This window comes from Lynx rufus, unplaced genomic scaffold (assembly GCF_022079265.1).
Source record: "Lynx rufus isolate CCGP_SWC_20201006 ecotype Redwood Valley unplaced genomic scaffold, mLynRuf1.p SCAF_2, whole genome shotgun sequence".
Classification (NCBI taxonomy): domain Eukaryota; kingdom Metazoa; phylum Chordata; class Mammalia; order Carnivora; family Felidae; genus Lynx; species Lynx rufus.
Genome location: NW_025814834.1, coordinates 211,667,807 through 211,694,635, shown reverse-complemented (window position 1 = coordinate 211,694,635; position 26,829 = coordinate 211,667,807). Strand labels below are relative to the sequence as shown.

Genomic DNA, 26,829 nt, shown 5'->3' with positions numbered 1-26,829 from the left:
GGCAGGGGAGGACAGACACGTGACTCTTCTGGACCATTCTAGGGACTCCGTGCTCACCCTTGAGACTGGAGCCGTTGGAGAGGAGCAGGGAAGTCGTGATCTGATTTGCCCCGTAAAGGGACTACTCCCTGCTGAGCTGATGGGGACCAAAGGGTTGGGAGACCAGTCAGGAGGCTACTGCACGACGCAGACACAGGATGGTGGTGACACGGGCCAGGGTGGTGACTGAGGAGCGGTGACAAGTGGCCGGATTCTGGCAACATGTCAAGCTGACGTGGCTTGTTGAGGAACTGGGTGTGGGGCCTGAGAGGAGCGGAGTTCAGGAAGATTCTGGAGTTTGGGGCCAGAGGAACTGGAAGGCTAAGGCCACCCCTGCATTGAGTTCGAGGAGGCCAGGCGGAGCAGGGTGTGGGGGGCTGGCTGTGGACTCCGTCTCAGACGTGCCGGGTTGGAGGTGGTTAGACCCCCGGCGGTGGTGTGGGGAGGTTCTCGGCACTGAGCGGGCTCCAGGGCCGACGGCCAGGCTGGAGATGCACAGCACGGGGCTGGAGCTGTGCACAGCCGGGAGGCTGGACGGGCCACCAGGACACAATGGGAAAGAAGGACAGGTTCCTATTGCCTAGAGGCCCGCTCCTCAGAGAAATCAGCAGAGACCTAGAAGGAGCCGCCAGAGACAGAAGAAGAAACCAGGAGAAGGGGGCGGGAAGGGCACACGAAGAGGGGATCCCCGGTGCCGATGGAGTGTGACAGACAGGACTGTGGGGTTCACAGCACGGAGGTTACGGTGACCTTGAGAAGAGCAGGTGGGGGAGAAGTCCAGGCGGTGCCAGGGAGGGTGGGAGGAGAGAAATGAGGCGCGAGCCCAGGCGGCCCTTTTAAGCATCTTTGCTCCAAAAGGAGGAAGAGATAGAAGGAGGGCGGGAGAGAGAAGCGGGGTCGGTTGCGGGGTTTTCTGTTCGCGTTGTGAGACAGAATCGCACGCTCGTGTGACGCGGGGGAAAATCCAGTGCAAGGCCCGTGCCAGGTGCACGGAACGTGGGTACTCGGAGCAGGCTCTCGTAATGGAAGGATGGCCGCAGTTTCCAACGCCTCCTGGCCCATCCAAACCTGGTGGCCTCCGCGGGCCACCCAGGGTTGGGGACGGGGAGCCCAGCTGACGAGTGGGTGGCCTCCTCAAGACCCGGGGAGGGTGCGCCATGAGCAGGCTGAAATCAAGGAGCCTTGTGGGACAACCAGGTCACCCCGCTCCCAGACACTGGGTGTTGCCTGTGCTGGGAGCAGTGTCTGGGGACCATCCCCAGCTCTGAGCACCTTAAATACTCCTGGTGCCCTGGGGCAGCCGAAGCTGTGTTCCACTTGAGTGTCCTTGTATCCTGCCTGGCGGGTGACGTGAAACGGCCGTGGACACGCCGCACAGAGCCCACGGCAGTTCGGCGAGAGCCACGGCCTCTCTGCAGTCGGGGCTCAGGGGCTGGTCAGGAGGCACAAGGGAAATTAGCCTGCCCTGTCAAACCTGTGGAGGTCAGGAGGAGACATGCAAAGGAAAGCCGGATCACCTCTGCCCCCAGGATGCAAGAAATATTGGACACAGCTCAGTGACGACCATGGAGCAGGTCCCAGTGTTCTCTAGGGAGGCCACCCTTTTGTCATTCATGAGTAAGTTGGTGGGTATTTACTGAGCACTTACTATGTGCCAGGCACTGTTCTATGCTGGAGATACAGTAGTGAACAAGGCAGGCCAGGTCCCTGCCCCCAAGGATCTTATATTTCCAGTGGGCATAAAAATATGTAAGTAGACCCAGGAATCCCCCATGTATCTTGGACCAAACTGAGGGAATATTGTGCTCTCACCGTCGAGTGTGCGGGTGGCAGTTTGTGTGCAACCGTCTCAGATGCGAATGGACTGGCTTCTCTCTTTTGGTTAAATGGAGTTAAATGGAGTCGGTATTGGCACTGCATTGACCCAGACAGGGCTCGCCCAGCCGTCCTCAGACACGCCAGCTCTGATCAATCGGTGATGGCATCTGACCTCCCAACCCGAGGCAGAGCAAATCTGCATTTCCCTCCTGTGCCGTGGCAGACATCCCCAGTCAACCCAGGTTCCTGTAGAGTGTGGTTGATTAGTCATGTCTGCGTGGCCACCGGATTGGAAATCAAGAACCTGTATTCCAGACATTTGGAATATCTTTCCAGGTTGGAAAGGCCACGCTGCCTAACTCTTTCTAGGCTGTACTTGGAGAGAGGAGCTGTGGGGACTCTGGAAAGATCGCAGACCTGAATATCAAAGTGCTAGGGTCAAGTGCCAATTCTGCCACTCGTTGGCTGAGTTGGCCAATCAGTCCACTTGACCTGGCAGTGAGAAGAAAGAGGAGGTTTTGGTCCCCGAGGAGCAGAGCTACACCCAGGTCAGACCTTGGGCCACACAGCCAAGCGCGTGTCTGACTAGGCCTGGCTCAGCGGGTGATGGGTTTTCCTTCTTCCCCGAGTGCCTCCCGACAGGGCAAGAGCCTGCTTAACCTCTCTACCTGTTCTGAAGTCACCTTGCTCAGCCTTCAAACAGGAAGAACCAAAATAAACCCAGGCAGGCCCGTCCCGGGGCCATAAGTAAGTCTGCAGGCCTTTTGCTTCCTTCCCTGCCCTGTGCCCACCCTTCCCCCTGGCCCTGGGCCCCTTCCCCAGGCCCTTTTCCCAGAATCCAGCCTGTTGGTCAGGTTACCCAGTATTTTCTGAGCCCTCCTGGGGCCTGGGAGCCACGGGGAGCCGGAAGACAGGAGGAGGTGCTAACATTGAGCGAACACCTTGTGGATTCAGGTGCCAGGTAGTGTCACATAGGGCCTCGCAAGGTACGAGTTATCACCCTCAGCTTACCGGCTGAGGAAACACCCAGAGACGTTACACGCGGGGAAGCTGGTTAAGGGGTAAAGCCGGACTGGAATCCGAGGCTCCGTGAATCCGGAACCGTGTCTTTCTGAGGCTCTCTTCTCCCCACGTGCTCAGGGTCCGCACCTGACGGGTCACTCCGGATACGGAAACCTGTTCTCTATCGGGCAGAAGTAGGTACACTTTCAGTCCTCATTCCACAGATGGGGAAACTGAGGCTTAATTAAAGTCTGATAGGCCGACTCCAAAGCTGATGCTTTTAGCCCAGCGGCGTTGGTCTGAGAATCGGGAGACCCGGGCTGGCTGGCTGTGTGATATCGGGTATCCTCTTTCCCTCTCTGGGCCTCAGTTTCCCCATCGGTAAAGGGAAGCTGAGCTAAAAGAGCTTTGCTTTCTTCTTTCTTTTTTTAAAGTTTTTCCATTAAAAAATTTCTTTTCCACCCAAGTACGGTCAGCACACAACGCTATTCCAGTGCCATTGACTGTACTCCCAGCCCTGTGCCTTCTGTTCCCGCGACCTGTTTGGGAGACCATCTTGGTGGGTGTGTTTGTCCAGAGTGGTTTGCTAGGCTCTTGTGGCCCCCGCCCGCCCACCCCTCCTGTCTCAGAATCTGTGGATGCGGAAGGTTCAACTGGTTGGGGGTGTTGAATGGAAAAGAAAGGGGGCCCCCTGCTGGCGGTGGCTGGGATCATCATACCTGGGCTGAAATTTACCCGACTCTGCCCACCATCCCCGTCCCCGCCTTCCTTAGAGCCTGTTTGCCGGGAGGAAGGGGGTTGGGGGGGTGGGGGGGGCACTGACCAGGCTGGACATTTTCATAAGGTCTCTTGGTTTGGGACCGTCCAGAGCCAGGCCCTGCAGTCTTCCGAGGCCAGACTAATGGGAAATCTGGGCGTGTGGAAGGAGACTGTGTCTTGGGCAAGCTGTGGAGGGGGGCCGGGGGAGGATTCCTTGAGAGCCGTGGCTTGCACGCACGCGCACACACACGCACGCACACCACCAGCGGCCACGGAGCAGTCGTGGGGTGCACACAAGAATGTCAAACCGCCGTTGATGGAAACCTCGGAAGGTCCCCTCGGGACCGTAAGCTGCAAAAACAGCGTCTCGTGGCAGGAGTGACTGGCGCAGATTTCTGGATCATCCGGCGTTTTTGTGCTTCGATGCAGGTCCTGCTGTTTCCGGCGACGTGCTTTCACAGTAGGTTAAGGAAGGGGAGTGAGGGGTTCCAGGTCAGACGGCAGAGAGGCAAGTCCGGGATCCGGTCCTTGAGCTGTGAGGGCCCTGGAGAGTAAGTTAGCCCTTCGAACCTCAGTTTCCTCCTCCACAAGGCAAGTGCCCCCTCCCCTCTACACACACACACCCCACCCCCCAGCCCCACCCCCGCACAAGGTCCTGAGGAGCAGGCGAGGCCAACGGGACCCTGCGGGGTTGGTTGGGGTCGGTGATTTTGGAGGCAGCAGGGGACCAGGGTGGGAGGGGGAGGGGAGAGGGTAGGTGGGTGTGGGGCCAGACGGGCACTGCCACTCACTCCCTGACCCGGCTCCTCACTCTCCCGGGGTGCCTCCTGCCCCATGCTGTGACATGGAACGACTTCATACGGTGGTTGTGGTGGTTGAGTGGCGAGAACGCATCGGGGGCTCAGAGCAGGGCCTGGCACACGGGAACCGTTTTAATACCTAGGAAAGCGAGACTTGGGGGAGGGTAGTGACTTGCTCAGGGGCTCAGAGCCAAGGACAGAACCCAGGTCCTCTGACGCCAGACTGATGCCCATTCTGCCCCGCTGTGTGGTGCTGGCCAAGGCCCTGGACACCTCTGTGGGGAGCAGTGGTGGAGGTGATGCCTTCTCGGCCCTCCAAAGCCAGAGGAGGCTCACAGGGTCCATCCAGCACACTCATGGTGGGGGCACGGTTGAGGCTCTGAGAGGGGAAGGCTGGGAGCCTGGCCCCTCCCTCCCCAGCTCCCCAGCAAGGTTCTTCCTGCGCACTCTGCCTTGGGGGGTAAGCAGAAGTCCCCTGGTGCTCAAAAGCGCCCTGTAAAATCCCTTGCCCTGCAGGCACACAGTCGCTAGAGGCTCAAACGCCACGAGTTAGCCTGTCCGGTTCCCTTGCTTGTTGGCGGAGGCCTCCCTATGCCTGGGCATTGCCGCTGAGGGTCTGTCACCCGTGGCCGCAATGAAGGGGACCGGTCCTCCCCCTGCCGGTGGTGCGTTTGCAGCAGCTGTGAGGTCAGTGAGGAGCTGTGGTCCCCTAAGCCAGGAGAGGAAGACGGGGTCTGCTGCGGCAAGGCCACGGCGGAAGCTTGAGAGGATGACATCCCCAGAGATGCTCTATCTTCACGGGGCCAGAGCCGGGCCCCTGGTCACCCCCCTGCAGGCACTCGGCCTCCTCTGAGTTAGAAAAACAAGTCCCTCCCTCCCCCCCTCGGAATCCCCACATTCCCGGGAGCTGAGCTGGTCTCCCACGGTGACCCCACAGGGCCCGCCGGGCATGACGTCACCCGTCACCATGGCAGTAGCTCAGTGGTTCTGGTGGCCTGGCTCCTGGAATGGGACACGCCTGGCTGAAGCTGGATGCCTGGGAAGGTGAAGTGAGCGCCCGGGAGCTTTGGGCCGAGGCAGGAGGCTGGTCACCCTGGTCACCGAGAGGGAAGGTCAGGTGTCACAGACTCCGCCCTGCTACTCCTGCCTTAGTAGCAACATTTGGAGAGTGCCAAAATGCGGTTTGGAAGGAGGGATAACAGCAGACCTGTGGCAAAGGAAAGAAGGAGGCACCCCATTGCGTAGTTTTCATAGCTGTGTAAATTAGTAATTTAAATTCTTTCTTGGGGACCCATCATGCTGATCTTCTTCTTTTTAATGTTCATTTATTTGAGAGAGAGAGAGAGAGAGAGAGAGAGAGAGAACATGGGGGGAGGGGCAGAGAGAGAGGGAGGCACAGAACCCGAAGCAGGCTCCAGGCTCCGAGCTGTCAGCACAGAGCGCAGTGCGCGACTTGAACTCAGGAACCGCGAGATCATGACCTGAGCCGAAGTCGGGCACTTAACCTTCTGAGCCACCCAGGCGCCCCCGATCTTCTTGTTTTCTTAAAAGAGTTACAATGCCAGTGACACCCTTCAGCGAGCCCCGTCTGACGGCAGCGACCCCGCATCTGGAGACTCGGGGACAGTCAGGCCCGATGGGGACACGCACGCGCGCGCGCGCGCGCGCACACACACACACACACACACACACACACACAGGTGCCTGCTCCCAGGTCCTGCTTCTGAGAGGAGTTCCCATGAGTCGCTAACGGTCGTGTGTGCTTCCGAGAGGCTATGGCAGACCGCTCGGCATCTGCTTTGTTCACACTGTGGCTCCAGAGGTGCCGAAGCTCCGTTTCAAAGGGATCTGCACCCGGCATTCCTGCCCAGAGATCCAGCTTTCATGTGTCTCAGTCCTCAGCTGGGCGGGGTCCAGCCGCCGCCTCCACCGTGCCCCCAGAATCCGCAGAGCAGGGGTTCCCAGGGAGAGCTCGTGCGAAGGAACCAGGCAGCAAAGGTTATTATGGTGGGGGTGGCGGCACCTCTCACAGCCCGCCCTGACGTGTCCGTTAGGAATGTGTTGGGTTGCACGTCATAGGAAGTCCCCCAAACACTGTGACCTTGTACTGTAAAGAAAACGGGTTTTCCCAGTAGGCTCCTGGGCACGTCTTAGTAGCCACAACTGGACACGTGGCCCCTCAAGTTGCAGGGGAGCATGGCACGTTGAGTGTTTTAGTGGGGCGCAAACAAAATTGGGGTTCCCTTGGTAAGGAGGCGGGTGGATGGGGTCTCGCGTCATCCACGTGTGCAGGGGTCGTCTCCTCCGTCACACTGGCAACCTCCCAGGAGGTAGGGGCGTGTCTTTTTCAGCCCTGTCCCCCCAGCAGCAGCAGGCAGGGAGTCTGGCACACAGAACATGCTTGATCAGTAGTTCTAGGGAGCTCGCAGTTTCCCCTTGAGGAGGAGCTACTAATCTGAAGGTGGAGGGTCAGCCCCTGCTCTCAGGAGCCCCCGGTCAGATGGGGGAGGCGCAGCTCCCTGCCACTAACACACAGAGACACAGGTGCACACACCCCTTTGCTGGGGGACAGAACGGGGGCCCACACGGCTGCTCCTGTACACGGTGGCGCAGGGGTAGAGTGGAGGGAGCACCGTGGAGGCCAGCGGCAGGCTGCCACGTCGCCCCTCCCCAAGGTGTTTTGGCAAAAGTGAAGGAAGGCCCAGCAATGCTATGGAGGAAGGGGTGGCATCCCTCCCAGAGCCTCCAGTTGCCAAGAGCAAAGTCTGGAATTTGGTTTCCATCCAGACAAGGCTAACAAAAGAGGCAAATCGGAGCCCAAGGGGGATTAATTTCCAACCAAGGACAGAGGCATGCTCCCCAGGGGAGTCCGTGAGACCTTCTCAAACCCTGGGGTGGAGGGTCCCACAGTGGTGACTTTGTCCGGGTCAGCTGCCCCCACCCGCAGCCCCTGGGAGCCACTCCCCTCGACAGTCTGAAACCCACCTGAGTCAGCTCTGCCATTTGCCGGCTGTGTGGCCTCAGTTTCCTCCCCTGTAAAATGGGATGATAGCACTTCCCTCCCAGCCACCTCTGTCACAGGAGGGAGTACAGCCAGAATCTAGGGTCTGATGAGAATGCAGATGGAAATTTCCCAGTTCTCAGTGGCAGCTGAGCCTGCGCTCTTCTGTAAGATTCCTTCTGACCCACTTACGTCTTTAGATGTTGGGTTTTCTTCAAGTGAAGCTCACCGTTAACCTATACCCTGCACCCTAACAGGAAACTAGCACAGCCCTGCCCCCCTCCCTCCTACTCCTACCCTGGCCACCCCCAGCCTGACTGGAGAGAGAGGAGATGAGCTCTCTCACCATGCTCTCCACTGTCCCTGTCCTCTAAGGTCCCAGCCCCAGCCCTGCAGGCCTGGAGCTCCGGCCCTGATGATCTACGCTGCCCCACCAAGCTGCCACGAAGAAGACGGGTCCAGCTGCAGGACTGAGGGGAGTTGAAAGCTGGAATTTAAAGGGCCACCCAAGACCCAGGGCCCCCACCGCATGGGTCTCCCCACGGTCCCTGTTCTACCCAGGTTGGGGGTTGGGGGAGCAAAGCACAGGAGGATGAAGGAAGTCCCCTCAGGGCCAGAAGGATATCAGCTTATGTCGAGCACTGGGCCAGGAGCCCGGCATCCTCGGTCCTTACATCACACCTGGCGGCCCAGACTCCCATATTGGCAAGCCGAGTTTGCAGAGTTGGATGTCCGGGACGAGATGGGGTGTCACAGCCATGGTCTGCCCCATATCACTGCCCTCAGCTAGCCATGGGGCCGGGACCCTCCAGGTCTTGGAGGCTCTGCTGTAGGGACAGCATAACGTGGGGTCACCTGTGTTGGCTTTCGGGTCAGACATGGCTGTGTGACTTTGGGCCAATGACTTAACTACTCTGTGCCTTCTGAGGCCAAGGAGCCTGAGAGCCCTCCGGAGCCACGGAGTTGCTTTACCCTCCTCCATACCATCTGCACAACTCTGCTTGGTGTTCTCTCCAGGGACAGGACAGAACAGACTTCTGGGGGCGCTGGGACAAGGCAGTGGAGCCCACTCTGCAGCCACAGCCCCCCCTGACCACAGCTACCCTCTCCATTTGCCAGAGAGCCAGCGGTGTGAGAGAGGGTCTGCAGGGAGCAAAGAGTCACGCTGCCTGCCAGGAGGTTGCTTAGAGCTCATGGCCGTGTGTGTGTGTGTGTGTGTGTGTGTGTGTGTGTGTGTGTGTGTATGAGAGAGAGAGAGCTTTATTAAGATATAATTCACATGTCATACAATTCACCGTTTACAATGTACCATTCATTGGTTTTTAGTATATTCACAGACTGCTTATCCATCACCACAATCAACATTAGAACATTTTCATCATCTCAGAAAGAAACCCCAGGCCCTCCGAATACCACCCCTATATCCACACTCCCCCGCCCCCCGCCATCCGCCCCTCCCCCCAGCCCTCAGCAGCCCCTTGTCTGCATCCTGTCTCCGTAGATTTCCCTACTGGGGACCGTCCATACGGTATATGGAATCATACATCGGCAACCACCTTCTTTCACTTAGACTGTTCAGAGTTGATCCGCGTTGTGGCATGAAACGGTACCTCTTTCCACTGTCAGCGTTCCATTGTATGCGTCACCGCACCGCGTGTTTGGGTTTTTAACTCCTTCATCAGTTGCTGGCCATTTGAGTTGGTTTTCACCTTGTGGCTTCTGCGACCCATGCTGCCGTAAACGTTTGCGTACGAGCGTTTGTGTGGACGCATGTTTTCCTCTCTCTTGGGCGTGTGCCTAGGCGTGGTTGCCGGACCACAGGGCAACTCTGTTGAATCACTTGCAGAACCGTCAGGCTGCCTTCCACCGTGGCTGCACCGTTTCCATCCGTCCCCGTCGGCGGTGTGCAAGGTGTCCTAGTATCCCCACATCCATGTCAACCCTTGCGTCCGTCTTGTTTATTTGTGGCCATGCTAGTGAGTGTGAAGGGGTGTGTCCTTGTGGCTGTGATCCGCAGTTCCCTGTGGACTAATGAGGTCAAGACCCTTTTCCTGTCCTTACTGGCCATTTCTTGGAGAAATGTCTGTTCAGATCCTTTGCCTAGTTTTCACTTGGGTTGTCTTCTTATTATTGAGTTGTAAGAGTTCTTTATATATTCTGCGCGTAAGGCCCTTATCAGACGTACGGTCTGCAAGTACTTTGTCCCATTTCCTGTGTTGCCTTTTTACTCTCTTTGTGGTGGCCTTTGAAGCACAGGAGTTTTCTGTTTTGACGGAGTCTGACCTATCTGTATTTCTGGCTGTTACGTACACTTTCCGTGTCATTTCTTGCTGCGCGTTTTTAATCAAGTGCTTCTCCTGTGGAGGAAACGGGGCAGATGATGGACTATGGTGCTGGGCTGAGTCTTCCTGGGGGCTCAGAATGGACCGTGGGGGGCTCCTTCAGCCCGGAGTCGGGGCGCCATCAGCTTCCCCGGCCACGAGCGCTCACCGGGCCTCCAGCCCCCTCACCCCGGAGACCCCTTCGGTTCAGGGCTGGGAGAGATGCTCCGTCCAGGACTTGCTGCCCCGGCTGGATCAGTAAAACCGAGAGGTGAGAACAGGTTCTAGAGACAGGCGGCCCAGGTTCGAATCCCGGGAATGCCACTAAGGGACAGGGGCGCGTGGGAGAGAAACGTCGCCTTCCTGAACCCCGTTTTCTCATCTCTTAGAGGATAGAGGCAGTTCCCCTTCTCCCTCCCCATCGGGCCGACGGCCCGGCTAGACTCTGGCACTTACAAGCTCTTCTGCCCCGCAGCCATGAAAGCCGACCGGAAGCGCCTAAAGGGCGAGAAGACCGACCTGGTGAGCCAGATGCAGCAGCTGTACGCCACGCTGGAGAGCCGCGAGGAGCAGCTGCGCGACTTCATCCGCAACTACGAGCAGCACCGCAAGGTGGGGCCCGCCCCCGCCCCTCCCCCCTGCCCCCTCCCCCTTCCTGGGGGGGGCCCCTCCCAGACACCAGCTTCTTCCCCCTTTTGCCCCTCCCCTTCCTCCCCGCCCCCTTTTCCCTCCCACCAGCTTCCTCCCCTCCCCCTCCTCCCCTCCCCCTCCCAGACACCAGCTTCCTCCCCTCCCCCTGTAGACACCAGCACCCTCACCTACCACTGCCTGCAGGCTGCCTTCTCTGCCTAGCAAGGGGTCTGGCTTCTCTAATCCCCGAGCACACACACTCACTGCCCGTGTCACCTGTGGTCGCCTGAGGAGGCCTGCAGTATGTCTGGCCCGGGCCTGGGCACGGAGAAGAAATGGGCACAGCCCCTAGTTGGGGGGCCTCCGTGCCTCCCGGGCAGACAAGGCCGGACAGGACAGCCCAGCCAGTGTCAGTGAGGACTGTGGATTCTGGGTGGCCCGAATTCAGATCCCAGCCCCCTGTGGGCGTGCCCTTGGACATCTCACCTAACCTTCACAGCCTCAGACCTCGTGCGGCTGTGATGGAGACGCCGTGCCGGGCACCCAGCATGGCATCTGGCTTCCAGTAAGTGCTCAGTAAATACTCGCTAGGCGCCTTACAAATGATACCACAACAAAAGTGTGAAGAGAGAGCCGGGGTGACAGCAAGAAATTCTGCCTGCAGGGAGAGAGGCTCGTAAGGCTTCTCGGAGGAGGTGACCTAGGAGTGGGGCTCTGCGGGGTGCGTAGGAGTTTGGACAGACCCGAGTTATTTCCACTATTAACTGTTTACAGAGCAACCCAAGGCAGACCACAGAGAAGAGGTCCCAGCTGCCCTCGTGAGCCGTGGGTGCTGTGCTGAGCATTTCAGCGGCAGTGTGACCATCCTGGGGCTTAATAGCCAGCATCTCTCCCGTCTTTCAGTGGGTCATCACATTTTAGAGACATGCTTTTCCTTGAAAATAAAATCTCCACAGAGATCCACCTTCCGCCAGGTCCGTGCCGTGACTTTTTTTAAGTCGCAGGTACCTGGGGGCAACCCCCTAAGTCCAGCCAGCAACGGGGGGGTAGGGTTGAAGCTGCTGAATAATCCGAAGCCAGCCGCGGGCAGCCATAGATGGCCACAGCTCGGCACCGAGCGTCACTCTTACAGAATGGCAAGAGCCTTCGGATTCATTCAGAAAAAGGAATTTGGAAAACACTGATTAAAAGAAAACTTAGTGTCTTAACCCTCGTCGTGTGGAGCAAGTTGTACTTCTAGCCTGTCAGTGGAAGAGCAACATTGTGGTGGGTCATTAATCGTTGTTGGGCGCAGCCCCATTTTACAGACGGGAGGACTGAGGCTATGAAGGGTGCAGGGACTGACCCAAAGCCACCTGTTTAGAGCTGGTCTGGAGAAGCTAAAACCACAAGTCCTGATTTTATTGTCTCTTCCGAGACCTTGCAACTGGTTAAAAAAAAAAAAAAGTTGCATCTTATGCACAAAGTAAGTGTCCCCGTGAATAGGATTAACGGAACCTTTAGGTGCCCTGCCCTCCTTGGTCCTGCCACTTAGCCTGCCACGGCCCACCCAGCTCCTCCTGAGGACCCCTGCAGGCCTCACCTGGAGCAGCGGGCAGGACCCCAGTTCTCTGAGCTGCTGGGGTCAGCACAGACACAGGCTGCTGAGAAATGAGAGGTTTGGAGTCTGCCCAGAAAGTTCGCGGAAACGCAGCCTCCCAGAAAGTTGTGCCTGATGCTCGTGCCCCGTCACACGGTGCAGTTTGGAGGGCGATTTGGGACTCTCCATAAATCCAGCCGAGGAAGTTCTCGCGGCAAGTCGGGCGGGCAGGCTGGGGGCCACGGGCCAGACACGGGGCCGTCTTGGGTAGTGAGGCTGTTGTCACAACGGGCCGCCTTCATCCCGCCCTCTTCACCTCCCCAGGCAGGCCTTTGTCCCCTTGAAGCACCATTCTCACTGCACCCCTCCTCCTTCTGTCCAGTAAGCCTCACACGCCAGCAGAGGGACCCCGCTCCCGCCTTGCCATCTGAGGCCCGACCACCCTGACCCCCGTGTGGTTCCAACCCCCCTGGCGGGTTTCCTTTCAGTTGCTTTCCTGCCTCAGTTACCAGCAAGGATCGAGACCTCCACCACACTCTCGGGGAGGTGGGAGGGGGAGCTGTTCTACTTCTCTGGCCTCAGCTCGCTCATCTGTGAAACAGGGATGGTCATAGTTCCCCACCTCACGGGTGGTTGTCAGGTTTAAATATAATTGCCTAAAACGCGGAGGCACCATGCTTGACGTGTGTCCAGAACACTCCCTGTCACTTGCGACTGAGCCCCGCCCTCCTGCTGCCAGGGAATGTGATCATGGGGGTGGGTGTCCGAGTCCTCACCAAGACGGAAAGCACCTGGAGGCCTTTCCCCCCCAGCCTGGAACCCTCAGTCTGCTCGCGACCAGGGCAGTCAGTGACTGCAAAGAGACGCGGAGACAAAAATGATCCCGGGGTCCTAGTGGACCTTCCTGATTCAAGAATGTTTTGTAAGCAGCCTCTCGTTACACCAGCCAGTTCGAAGGGACAGTCCTTAACCAGCTATTCATTTTCCACACGCTTCTATGATCGAGGCTTGTGGCTGGGTGCTGGGGGCAGATGCCCAGGACGTAGCTCGGCCCGCAGGGGAGGAGCTCCCCGTCCGGGTGGGTGCCGGGGGCCATGCCTGCCACCTGTTTGCACCGACCCCACCTGAACCCAGCCCCACAGAGAAAGGACTGACCAGCAGTAGAATGCCTCCTTGCACGGAGACTCTTGCTTCCAGAACGTCAGACTACGGCTTCCCCCGTGACTGCGCGATACGCTGTCTGTGTCTTGCATTGCCAGTTTCTGCTGGGCGTCCTGTCACCCTAGGAGGTGGTATCGCCACTGCCTCACAACTGAGGTGACCGAGGTGTGGGGAAGTCGAAGAACTCGGCCAGAGTTCTGCAGCCTGTAGGGGGCCGAGCTGAGACTCCTACCCGGGCACCCTGACCCTAAAGCAGGTGCCGGCGACCCGTCCTGGGAGGGATCGTCCCTCGTACCCCCTCCTCCAGGCTGCACTAGGAAGCGGGGGGGGGGGGTGCTGCTCACACCCCGCCCGAGGGCTGACACGTGGCGATGGCCTTTGTAGCTGTCCCAGCAGCCGGGACGCACGCAGTCATTTCTTCGGCAGCATCTGTCACCCGCTGCTGCTGGCTGGGCTGCCGTCCTGGGACCCGGGTACATGCCAGGAAACCGACGTGGCACATCCCTGCTCTCGCGGCGCACACGCTACGGCTTTTCTCTGTGAGCCCCGCGGATGCAGGGATTTTTTGTCTGGCTCATGCCTGCCGACAGCATCCGTGAATATGGCTGGGTTCAATGACCAGTATCAGGCAGCAGGTTGGAGGGAGCCCAGGGCTACTGTCGGGTGAGTGGTCAGGGAGGGCCGCGCAGAGAGGACGGTCGAGCAGGGTCTGCCGTGCGCTCGCACCGTGCTGAGCTCTCCGCGTGGATTGTCTCATTCAGTCCCCAGAACAACACCCCAAAGTACCTGCGGTATTATCCCCGCGGTAGAGACCAGGGCGCCCAGGCCCGATAGTCATCGCGGCTCGTCCTTGCAGAGCCGGGATTTGACTCGGACTCTCTCTGTCCCCAGACCACAAGCCATAGCTCCAGCTCCGTGACAGCCCCAGAGAAGGGGACAGCCCTCGGCCTCCTTGGCTCTGGCCATCTGGAAGTCGGGCCTTCTGCGACAGGGCTGTTAAACAAGGCAGGATGTGCCCCAGGCCACACAGGGACCTTGAGCGTGGCTCCTGGTCTGGTGAATCAGAAGACCTTGCTGGGTGGGTGGGTGGGCGGGGCTCCATGCTGGGACCCTTCTCCGGAGGGGCACCTGGCCTTCTGACACCAGCTCTTGCCCCGGGAGGTCAGGCCCCCTGATTGTGTTCCCCGCCTGCTGGCTTTGCCCCTGCACGGCCCTTCCCTCTGCACCCCGGCACTGGCGCAGGACGGTGCTGCATCCAGACCCAGCAGCGAGCTGAGGGGCTCGGCCTGCTCCGTCATCGGCTGTGACCTCGTGAGGTGCTGCGGGACCCCGTGGCCTCCAGAGCAGCCGGGCTGCAGGTGTCTCCTGGGCCCCTCCGTGCCCGGGACACACACATTCCCAAACAACAGAACAAAGCCCCACACCCGTTACTGACCCAGACCTGCGTCAGACGCCATGTGTTTCCCACGTGTAAAGTCATTTGATCTTTATAACTTGAAACAAGCGGTGTCGACCCCCTGCCCCCCTCTTAAAGACGGAGCAACGGAGACTTGACGAGGTCAGACGACTTAACCCGTCACGCTCATTTGCTCACTTCTTGTGGAAACGCTGTTCACTGAGCATCTACTAACGGATTGTCGGTGTCCAGTCCCCCCGCTGATCTGTGGCTCAGCCAGAGCGCCTCCCCTCCCCTTCCTCTGGTCCAGGGGTCAGGGCCCCCCTCTGGGTGTCTGTGGGCCGAGAGGCGGTCCCGCAGCCCCGCTGTAACTCCCCTGGCGCTCCGTCCCCACAGGAGAGCGAGGACGCCGTCAAAGCCCTGGCTAAGGAGAAGGACCTGCTGGAGCGTGAGAAGTGGGAGCTTCGGCGCCAAGCCAAGGAGGCCACGGACCACGCCACGGCGCTGCGCTCCCAGCTGGACCTCAAGGACAACCGGATGAAGGAGCTGGAGGCCGAGCTGGCCATGGTGAGACCCCACCCCACCCCCCCCCCCCACGCAGCCGGGGCACCCACGACGTGCTGCGGGGGACAGGGCGCGCGGACAGGGTGGGCGGAGGAGAGGGTGCGGCTGGGCGCGGGGTCTGCTGTCTGCTCAGGTTGACCGCTGAGCCCGGGCCACAGCCTCTCCTCCACCTGCAGGGATGAAATCCACCACACTCCCAGGCCACTGTCAGCAAAGAAACCAAGCCCGTCTTGATTTAAAATACACATATTTAGGGGCGCCTGCGTGGCTCGCTCAGTTAAGCGTCCGAATTCAGCTCAGGTCATGATCTCACGGTCCGCGAGTTCGAGCCCCACGTCGGGTTCTGTGCGGACAGCTCAGAGCCTGGAGCCTGCTTGGGATTCTGTGTCTCCCTCTCTCTGCCTTTCCCCCACTCACACTCTGTTTCTCTCTCTCTCTCTCTCTCTCCCTCTCTCTCTCTCTCTCTCAAAAATAAAAACATAAAGAATATTCTAAAGTACACATATTTGTTTAGGAAAACATTTGCTTTGGGAGGAAATGCACCAAAAAATTAAGAGTGGTCATTTTCTGGGTAGTAGGATTGTAAGAGATTTTAGTTCCTTTGTTTCCCCTCCTGTTTACATCTCTAGTGAAAAATGTGTTACTTGGGTTGGCAAGGAAAAAAATGTTATTCTTTTTCTATTCCAAAACAAACCTTCAAAGTACTTCCAAACTCTGTGTTTTCCATGGAGGTGACCAGCCTGCGTGTGGGGACAGAGCACCCAGGTGGTATGTCCGGGCCTGGCGGGAGGGGTCCAGAGCCCTGCAGTCCTGCTCTGCCTGCCCCTGCGTGACCTGGGGCCACTCACTGAACTTCTTTGGGCTTCAGCACCCTTTATCTTGTATCAGAATGGGGGAGACGGTCTTTACTTCACCCTGCCCTCCCAGGAGGTGGCTGGGGGAAGCCCAGGGATCCCATGACTTAAGTAAGGGGCCTTTGAAACCACCAGGGTCTCAATATGATCGTGGCTGGAAGGAGACCATGCAAGGTGCTCATGAGGGGTGGGGAGGCCCACGCAGCTCTTAGAACTCGGGGTTCTCCCTCAGAGCTCTGACACTGACCAACCATGTGCTGATGGCCGTGGGTTCTGGGTTTGAATCCAGCTGTGTGACCTTGGGCAGGATCCTTCACCTCTTGGGGCCTGTTTCGAGTCTAAGTAGGGATAATGGCATATACCCCACGGGGCCTTTATGAAGGTTTCAGTTAAATAATGCAGGGGAAGCACTTAGCACGTGCCCGTACACAGTGATGATACGGTGACACAAAGGTTCTCTACGATCACTTCCTTCAGGATCACTTCCTTCAGGATCGTGGGCCGCACCCGTGGCAGGTCAGGACCCTTGGGCCCCTCCTGGGTCTCCTGTCCAATGCTGACCCCTAGTGGTGAGAACTGCGCAGGCCAGAACAAGGTGCAGCCGCCAGGTCCCCTCCGGGGAGGGCTTTTCCCGGCTAAGCCTTTCCCGCTGCAGACCTAGGAAGTGGGTGCAGGGGGAAGCAGGGTTCCCATCCTCCCGGGTCTTCCCAGTGCCCCGTGGGTGCACGGCTGTGTCTTCCTTGCCTCGGAGCACTGGCCTCAAGCATTCTGGGTGTTTCTGGGACTTTTCAGGAGTGGGAACCCGGCCACCTCTGTTTCCGCTCTCCCCATGCCCAGACCGCTCAACCTGCTTCCGTTCTGGCCGCCTCCTCTGGCAGGCCCCGCACCCCCCTGCCAAGTGTGCGTCGTTACGCGGAGCGTTTCCGGCTCCTCGTACCATCAGCGGGGCCGGTGTCTGCCTAGGGCTCGGCCGCAAAGCGGGGGGCTCTGCGGAGAAGCGTGAGAGCCCCAGCTGTGTCGGGGTGCCCAGCAGACTGGAGGTCTCCTCCGCAGAGCACCATCCAGAGAAGCTCGTGTTGGCCAGCGTGCGCCCCACTGCGCTGCTGCCCAGGCCGGGACCGGAGGGAGGGCGCCAGCCCTGTGCGCGTGCTCGCGTCCTCGGGTGCAGCCTGGCTGGCTTGGCACAGGGGGTGCACTGGAGGGCCAGGCTTAGAGACGGCTCGCAGAGTGGGACGCCCGGGTGGCTCGGTCCGTTACGCGCCAGACTCTTGATGTCGGCTCAGGGCACGACCTCACGGTCCGTGGGACTGAACCCCACGCCGGACTCTGCGCACGCAGCGCGGGGCCTGCTCGGGATTCGCTCCCTCCTCCTCTCTCGGCCCCTCCCCCCTCCTCAAAATAAACATTTTTTAAAAAAGGAAGAAATGGCTGGCCGAAGCCAAGGCAGCCGCAGAGGTGGGGAAGCCAGGGTTCTAGACGGAGTGGGTCTGCTCAGCGGCCCCCCCGGGGAGCAGGAACCCGAACCCTTTGTCCTTTGAATTTCACCTCCGTTTTTTTGTAAGTCTGAAAATGGCCCATCTTGGGTCACGCGGTTACCACTCACCTGGGGGTCCTGGCTGTGGCCACTGGTGATGAGTGATTTCTCAAGTGACCCTGAGGTGCCCCCGAGGAGAAGGGAGCTGAGCTGGTCAATTCCCACCCGCCCATCATGCCGTGACACGAGAACCGTGGGAAGCGGCCTGGTGCCCGGTGAGAACCAGCGGGCCCTGTCCTAGCTTAGGCACCGCCCGCTCCCCGGTCTCCACACACGGCTTTGGCTTCCCGAGAAGCAAAGCCCCTCGCTGTTTGCTGACGGCAGCACCCGCGCTCCCCCTCGGCCGCCTGCCCTTCGGGTGGACGTCTTCCCGATGACGACTTCCGGCCCAGCCAGACATTCCCGCACGTGGCGTGGCTTCACCCCCGTGGCCGCATTGGCTTTGTGGCACCACCCCGTGGGGAGAATGCGTGTATTTTTTAATATGTTGTTTTACTGAGATGTCACATCCCACGAAACTCAGCCTTGCAAGATGTACAGTTCGGTGGATTTTAGAACGTTCACAGAGCTGTGCGACCGTCACCAAACAATTGGGTTCTAGAACAGTTTGCACACCCCCCCCCCGCCCCAAAAGGGAAACCCGTATCCATCGGCCGTCACCCCTCACGTTCTTGTGGTGCCCGCTTTAGGGACGTGGAAGCGGGCTCGGAGGGCGAGAGGCTCACCCAGAGCTGCCCAGCGGGTTGAGAGGCAGAGCTGGGAGTCGGGGAGGGCCCGAGCTTCGTGACGTGGAGGCTTCGGCTCCGTGCGGGGCCTCTGTAGGGACATCCGGCTGCTGGCCTGAAGGGGCCCCTCCCCCACCAACCCTCGCATGTCCCTCGGGCCCTCCTCGCTGGCCTCCGTCACACGGAGGGGGAGGGAGACGGGCCTGCCAGCCCCCGAGAGCACACGCTTCCCCCAAGGGCAGGCTCGTCCTGCCCCCCAGGACCTTGGTTCGCGTTGACCTAGTTTCCTATCGGCGCTGCCTCTCCAGAACAGGAGGCTTTTTTATGTTCACTACACAGTCGGTCAACGGGGCTTCTCACCCTCAGCACTGCTGACATTTGGGGCCGGTCCGTCTCTGTTGCGAGGCCTTCCTGTGCCCTGGAGGATGGCCACCAGCTTCCCTGGCTTCCACCTGCTAGATGCCTTGGGCACCTCCCACCTGTGACCACCAGAAGTCTCCGGGCATTTCCCAGGGTTCCCTGGGGGAGGTGGGGGTGGGTCTCGCCCCCGTGGAGAGCCCGCCTTCTGTAAAGTTGGACGTTTCTCAAGCGTCGAGCGTGGGATGGTCTAATCTTAGCATCTCTCTTAGCCGTTCCGTTCTAACGGAGTCCCCCGTTGGGTCCCGCCATGTTCGGGCTGTGTGACCTCTGACAAGGGACTTAACCTCTCTGAATCTCAGTTTGCACACGTGTGAAGTCAGGGCTACGAGGCCTTCCACTGGGGGGGGGGGGATTGTGAGGTGAGGTGACGGTGAGCCAGGGCAAGTGCGCACCGGTGTTCAGTGAGGGTCACTTACTGACTGGTGTTGGGCACCTAGACCCATCCTGTCTTCAGATTCCGTTCCACTGGCCAGTCACCGTGTAACCTTAGGAGTCACTCTTAACCTGCCTGGGCCTCAGTTTCCTCATCTGTGAAAATGGCAGCCGCCACAGACCCAGGCGAGAGTCGGGCGCGGTGCAGTGGGGGTGGGGGAGAGGCGGGGTCAGGTGGCAGGGGGATGACGGGAATGGCCCGAGTCTCCATTCCTTTTCTGGCGGCCGTGCTCCGGGTTGGCGCTGCTTCTGCCCTCACTCCCAAGAAACCCGCCTGCCGCAGGCACCACCCCCCGGCCCTGGGCCATTGCCGTCTGGGAGCAGCGGGCCAGACCTCACAACCTGCTGGTGTTTTCTTGGAGGATCCCCCCCAGCAGCCTTTGGCCAGCAGAGACGTTCCCTGGACAAGCAGGAATCCCTCGGAAAGCTAACGAAGGGTTCCGCTGAGCCGTGCTCCCGGCATCCCTCGGGGGCCCGGGCTTACTGTCCAACATGGAGTACCTCCTGGCTGCCGGTCAGCAGACCCTCCGGCCGGTCAGGCGCCTTCATCAGCCCCGATCCAGAGGGAGGCCCCGGGCAGGGTCCTGCCACCCCCTGGATCTTACCGGCCCGTCTTAGGGCATAAATGATGCCACCAACCTCGATCACTGCTTCTTATGGAACATGGCAGTGGTGCAGCTGGCGTCCTGGGCCTTCATTGGACTTAGTTCACGCCTAACTCCTACTTGTGAGGTGGAAGACGTTTCAGGATTTAACAGTCACTAACCTTTATTGAGTATTTTTATCTTAGGCCGGGGCTCTGCATAGCAACTGTGTTATCCCCATCTGACAGAGGGGGGCGTGAAGGCACAGAGCGGTGAGGGACCTCGCCCAGGATCCCCCCCGCCAGGAAGTGGCACAGCCGGGCTCAAACCCAGGCAGTCGGGTTTCAGAGCCCAGACTCCAAAGCCCCCTCGTCCCACAACTCCAGGGGGCGCTACTTACATGGCAGTGATCTCCCACTGCCCCCCCGTCTTACTGGGGAGGACCCTGAAGCTGAGGGAGGTGGAGGAACTTGCTGAAGGTCACACTGCAAGTTAAACAGTAGAAGTGGAGTTTGAACCCAGTTCTGACTCGTGTCATAACAGGGTGTTTGAGCCAATGTCCAGTAGCTCGAAACTTCGGGTGCAGAGTGCTCAGGAGAGGGTAAAGGCTCAGAGAGAAGAGGGAGTCAGAGCTCAGGGGGAGCTCCCAGCATTAACTTGCATTTAGCGGAAGCAGTCAGCCCGAGAAACGCTGCGTAGACTGCCACGGGGAGCGGATCCCGTGTGCGCACATGCCTGTATCTTAAATTAGACTTCACAGGCCGCTTTTTGTAGGTCTTGTCTCTGCCACACGTGGGCCGTTTGTAAGAGGTCCCTGTGCTCCAGAACTCAGGGGTACCACCGCCCCACCCTGCGGGACCAACCACGGGGGACCTCCCAGTTGTCAGGTAGCAGCGATGTCGAGCTGCCTGCTGAGTTAGAAGGTGCCTCTCCCAGGCCTAGACGGAGACGAAGCCCCCCCTGGGAGAAGAAAGCCAGGAGGGGACAGAGAGGGCATCTTGCCTTCGGTTCTCCCGTGCTTCCCACCTACGTGCCCGTGAATGTTTGCCGAGAAGGCCGAGCTGGGGTTAATTAGCGTGATGGCAGATTGACCCGGGGCTCGTGTCCCCACCCGGGGTCCACCTTCCAGGCAGCCGAGATGGATGGGGCCCGGAGGAAGCAGGGAGCAGGGCAGCTTAGCACGTGGAGTGGTGCCCGGGATGGTGGGCCAGGAGGCCAGATGCACATGACCTAGAGGGAAAGGAGAGGTGTTCCCAGCTGAAGTGCCCTGGCAGCCGGGAAATGAGGGTCTCCGTGGTGCTGGGTGGCCGCAAGCCTGTGGCAGCTCGGAGATACACGCCGCTTGCCCCTTCCTTCAGCAGAAGGATTAGTCTGTTGTTCTTGCAGTAAGTTAACACAGCGGGTTCCCTGAGCCATCAGCCTGGACGCGGCAGGGCCTGCTTCCGTCTATGCTGCGGATTTGTACTGATCGCTGCACGTGCCCTGCCCCGAGCGAGGTGCTGCGGATTTCACGGTGACCAGGCACACCCCGTCCTCTGCTTCGTGCACCCAGAGTCTGCATTACTTGTGTGGTTATTTTCCCTGCCGCTGAGGAGCGTGGGTGCCGTGGAAACCCCAGGGCTCAGGGCCAGGCTCCCAGGCTTGGGACCCAACTTGAACATTGTACTTGCTGTGCATTCTTGAAGAAGTCACTTCTCTCAGCTTCCAGCTTCCCCTCTGTCAAGCACAAATAATCTTACCCTCCCTACCTGAAGCCCAGGGCTGTCGTGCTGAGCACATGATAGCTTTCTGGCTTGGGGGACAGGGCTGACACCTTCAACTCAGCCTCCCTCTGCCGTGGAAGGGGGGGTGATCTCATAGACTTGGGGTGTCCTTGCTCTGGGGTTTTCATTTTACAGGTGGGGAAGCCGAGGCTCAGAGAAGGCAGTGACTTTAACTTTTTTTTTTTTAATGTTTGTTTATTTTTGAGAGAGACAGAGAGTGCAAGCAGAGGAGGGGCAGAGAGGGAGGGAGACACAGAATCCGAAGCAGGCTCCAGGCTCTGAGCTGTCAGCACACAGCCTGATGCGGGGCTCGAACTTGTGAACTGCAGGATTATGACCTGAGCCGAAGCCGGACACTTAACCAACTGAGCCACCCAGGCGCCCTGGCAGTGATTTCAAACATAGCTGGTCAACGGGATAAGGGTATATCAGGTTTTAGGCCAACGACGATCCATTTCTCTGTTTGGAATCTCTTTCCCAAGAGCTCCTGCTCTGCCAGGAAGAGTTTGGGACCTTGGGCAAGGTATAGAACATTCTGGAGCTAGGACAGATAAGATTTTTAAATTTTACCCGTGTTCATATCAAGGTCAAAGCCAGCACTCACGGTGACTCTGTTATCTGTAGCAACGTCCCGGGTTGTCAGATTCGCTGGAGAGCTCGGTTCAAGACCCTTGGGCCCCTGCCTGTGTCCCCGCTCGACCCTGGCATGATCTTGGGGAACCAGTTGAGAAAGAGAAGTAGGCTGTGGTGAAAAGAATATGCATTAATGCATGGCTCACATGTGCCCATTTTCTCCCCCAAGTAATGTGAGATCACTTCAGTAAATCCCCACCTACGTGGCAGGGAGATCACCCAAGGCTGAGAGATGTTGGACTATCCCTCCTGCCCTAAGTCAGCCCCAGACTTCTTCCTGGGCTTCCTCCTGTGATCCTGGGAGCCAGGTTGAGGGTTTGCTCTGTCCCCTGCCTGCACTGCACAGCACCTTGTAAAGGGGAGCTCGTGGGCTGAATTTGGGAGGAGTTAGGGTGGTCAGGCAAAGCACCCATTTTCCTCCAATCTCATTCAAATCCCAGCTGCTCCTTAGAGAACTCGAAAGAATGGGTGATAAGTGTCTCCTTGGACCCCCTCTCTTCTGCCTCCTTGGTCTCCCTTTGTGTTAGCAGGAACTAAGGGGTAACCCCAAAGTGAGGCCTGCGGTGCAGGTGCTAGACTCTGATGGGCCATGCCATTCAGAGTCAGAGCTGCCCAGGTACCGAGGGCAGATCCATGGCTTTCTCACCGCGGTGGGTCTTGGCCGAGCGACAGGCCGGGAGATCCCCTCGATCCCATTTTCTCTCTCCTGTCTCCCGGCCCTCTCTCCAGGCCAAGCAGTCCTTAGCTACGCTGACCAAGGACGTCCCCAAGCGGCATTCCCTCGCCATGCCGGGCGAGACGGTGCTCAACGGCAACCAGGAGTGGGTGGTGCAGGCGGACCTCCCGCTGACCGCGGCCATCCGGCAGAGCCAGCAGACTCTCTACCACTCTCATCCCCCCCACCCTGCAGACCGGCAAGGTGAGTCCTGCCCCCGGCCTGGCCCAGCCCTGGCTGCGGCGGCTTCTTAGGAGGCTACTGACCTTCCCAGGGCGGGGCAGGCAGCCTCTCCGTTCACACTGTAGCTGCGTGCGGGGGTGTGGGGGCAGAGGCCACAGGCTGGTTGTAACTGAGAAGTCTAAGAGACGGACTTCAGGCACAGCTGGCTCCTGAAGACCAGATGATATCTGGGGTCCCCCCGCCTCTCCGCTCCACCTGCCTCTATTCGGCCTCATCTTTAGGCCCTCTCTTTCCACAGAGCAGCAAAACGGTCTCCGGGAGTTTCAGGCTTTTAAGGTCTTTAAGTGCAAAAGTCAGGAGAAAGAAAAACTAAGCGCTTTCTCCGGGCGTATGGTAAATCCCGGAGAAGGACTCTGATTGGCCAGACTGGATCACGTGCCCACCCCTGGACCAATGACTGTGTCTAGGGAGCGGGAACACGGATTCTCCAGCCTGGGTCTCATGGGATCATTTGGCAGGGGAGACCGCAGGGCGCCTCGCAGTCACAGGGTGCATGGGAGGGCCACAAGTAAACGTCACACGTGTTCCCTCCGGGCACTGGTGGGAGGAAGGGTGCGGCCTCCGGGCAGCGTCTGTACCCACTGGCCGTGGTACAAGCCCCAAACCCCTCCGCCCGTCCGCAGCCCTCCTGGCTGTGTTCTCAGCCCCTGTGTTGACTGGCTGCCTCTGGGCGACGCGTGCAAGTTGGGGGTTGGCCGCTGGCCTTTAGAGCCCGCAGCTGCTGCCGTCGCCCAGCTGGGTACCCAAGTCCCTGACCGCAAAGCCCGCTGTCCACCCCTCTCCCCCGCCAGCCCCCCACATCGAACCGTATGGCCCCTGGCAGGAGGGACGATCTTTGTCGTGATGCAGCCCAGTCCGCTCCCTGCTCCCATGCTGCCTGCGTACAGGAGGCCCTCAGTCCGTCTCGTTCAACAGGGAGTGAAATCGGCGGAACACAGGCTCTTTGGTGGGGGAAAAGCGTGGGGAGAGCGGACAGTTGGGGGAGGCCTCTCTCAGGACAGGCGGAGAGACGTGAACGGTGATAATTCCTCCCAATGGAGCAGCGGGACCAGCCAAGACGGAGGCAGGAGGGAGATGGCCTGTGTCAGGCACTGTCAGAAAGCCAGTATGATGTGAGCCAAGGCTGGTAGGGTGGCCGGGCCCACATCCCTTTGGGCCTTGGGGGTCCCCCCCCCCCACCCACCCAGGGTGACCAGATGCCCGGCTCTGCTGCAGCGTGAGGAACGGAGTCAGCAAGGACTCCCGTTCATTGGAGGCTGGGAGGCCGCACGGTCTTCCGGGTGAGAGACGGCAGTGGCTTCGGCTTGGGTAATGACAGTGGGGTTGGAGAATAGTGGACGGATTTGGGGGTGGTGTTGGAGAGAAGTGGACGGATTTGGGGCGCCTGGGTGGCTCAGTCGGTTGAGCGTCCGACTTCGGCTGAGGTCAGGATCTCGCAGTTTGTGGGTTCGAGTCCCGCGTCGGGCTCTGTGCTGACAGCTCGGATCCTGCAGCCTGCTTCAGACTCCGGGTCTCCCTCTCTCTCTCTCTGTCCCTACCCTGCTCATGGTCTGTCTCTCTCTGTCTCAAAAATGAATTAATGTTAAAAGTTAAAAAAAAAAAAAGAAGTGGATGGATTGGGGGTTGTGTTTGAAGGTGCTGATGACTGGGTGCTGGGTGTAGGGGAAAGAGGGGACCCAGTGGTGGCCGCTAGGCTTCTCACTTGGGAAGCTGGTGTTGACCAGCGGTTAGGATCGAGCCAGGTCTAGGGAATGTCCAGCTGGTGAGAGCATGGTGAGGACAGTCATCAAGGTCCCTGGAAACTCGGGCCTCTTCTCCTTCACTGCGGTTAGGAGAGGGCCAACTCGGATCCAGAGGCCATGCGGGACCTTCCCAGGAGCTGCCGTTTGGCCGTGTGTGGGTCTGGGGAGCGGAGGGCAAAGGGCTAGACAGTCTCTTCTCTATGCCTCGGCATTCTCACCTGCGTAACGGGAGCACAGGGGCGCCACTGCAGGGCGGCACAGGCGAGGACATGCTCTCCACCCCTCACTCACCAGCTGTCCCTGCTTTCCAGCGGTCAGGGTGAGCCCCTGCCACTCGCGGCAGCCCTCTGTCATCTCCGACGCATCTGCTGCCGAAGGCGACCGGTCGTCCACGCCAAGCGACATCAACTCCCCTCGGCACCGGACACACTCCCTCTGCAACGTAAGGCCAGCAGCAGCAGGGCCTGGGCCCCGGGCCCTTGCCTGGAAACCGCAGGGGCGGGGTGGAGGGGTGAAGACGTACCCGCTGTTTCCTCTCGTCCACCCAGGGAGCACTCTGGCGAAGGCATTTCCTGTTCTGTTCTCTCCTTTTGCAAGAAGAGATGGATGTGGGGAGAAAGGAATGAGGCCTGTTTGCTCCTTGTGTCCGGGAGGGCCAGAAAAACCCAGAGGAAGGCGGGCCTGGGTCGGCTCAGGGTCCGTGCAGCCTGGATTACCTCTGGTCTAGGACTGCGGGCCTCTCCTCTCAGAGGTTCCTTCGGGGCCTTACCAGCACCCTTCACTTCCGTGGAGAGCCAGCTCTCAGTCCTTCATCCTGGGATAAGCCAGGTTTTGTTTTGTTTTTTAATTTCCAGGAGTCTGGGCAAATGCTACTTCTGGAGAGGTGTCCCACGAATTTGTTCTTGGGGTTTTTTTTTTTTTTTTCTTTTGCTTAATCAAATGCTCTTTGATGGCATACTGGGCACCAGCTACCAAAAGGTGCGGGTCCCTGGCCACCTCACTCTTGGTGACCGGCAGAGCAGACAGTCGGGCTCCCGAGAAGGGGACGAAGGTGGGTCAGGCATCTGAGGACAGGAGGACACCATGTGGAGGGTCGAACGGGAGACACTGGATCCGGGGTGTGGAGGCCACGCTACAGTTTTGTTCTGTCACATGGTTGATACTACGGAGGGCGGCTCCCCTGCCGTGAAGGCAGAGACACAATGGAGTTAGGCGTTCAAGTGCATGAGAAAGCTTTCTCAAAAATTCACTTAATGTTTTATTAACCAGTGAGACCGATAGGAGGAATGAGGTGAATACGGTAGGAAAGAAAGACAAAATAACCATCACTTGCCACTGATCTGCTTTCCTACCTGGAAACTCAAGAGAATAACCTCTAAAGCTATTAGAACTGATAATGACCAAGTACGTTAACGGGACTGGTTGAAAATCAGTGTATAAAAATCAGTAACTTTTCTATATATGAATAATCGTACTGGAAACTTTTGTCCAGTCTACAAGAACAATGGAGAGTAGCTAAAGACTACTAATAAAAGTGGCTAAGCCTGAAATTAAAATAGTTGCCTTCACCTGGCAACATGGACCATGGGGATCGCTGGCCCAGGGCTTCATTCAGCCCAGGCCGGATGCCAAGAAGGTCACTTCAGGCCTGAATCCCACTCAAGGCTGGGATTCTTTGTTAACTGGGGCTTTAAGGAAGCAATCTGTTCTTCTCTAGTTCCCACGACAGAACCCCGTGACAGAGGTGGTCTTGAATGACAGAACAAGGGCCACTAGAGGGCCTCTGACATCTGTCCTCTGGTTCTGCGGGACCACTGTTGGGCTGTACTCAACAGCCAAGGGTCCCCTCATTCTTCGACCATGGGCACACCCCAAATGAGAAGACCTTCCCAGGCGCCATATTTTGTCTTCTTGTGGTGGGCCCAAGGGGGCTCTGATAGCCAAAATCCCGTAGGAAAGCCCATTCTCAGCACGGGTTCTCTAAAGACCTCTTGAATTGCATTTGGCCTAGCCTTTTGCTCAACTTGGCCTTGACACATACCGGCTGCTACAGGTGGCAGTCCAGCATATTTATTTCCGAGATCACAGGGCCCCTGCTGCCAGGAAATGGGTGC

General features: G+C 58.8%; 1 protein-coding gene across 1 annotated transcript in view; it reads left to right on the top strand.

Annotated features, from left to right (window-relative positions):
* Window positions 1-26,829, top strand: part of KAZN (kazrin, periplakin interacting protein) — a 460,396-nt gene that overhangs the window by 378,263 nt on the left and 55,304 nt on the right. The window contains exons 3-6 of the mRNA XM_047085038.1: window positions 10,216-10,352; window positions 14,903-15,073; window positions 22,745-22,934; window positions 25,027-25,157. Of these exons, the coding sequence (XP_046940994.1) occupies window positions 10,216-10,352; window positions 14,903-15,073; window positions 22,745-22,934; window positions 25,027-25,157 (629 nt within the window). The remainder of the gene's footprint in view (window positions 1-10,215; window positions 10,353-14,902; window positions 15,074-22,744; window positions 22,935-25,026; window positions 25,158-26,829) is intronic.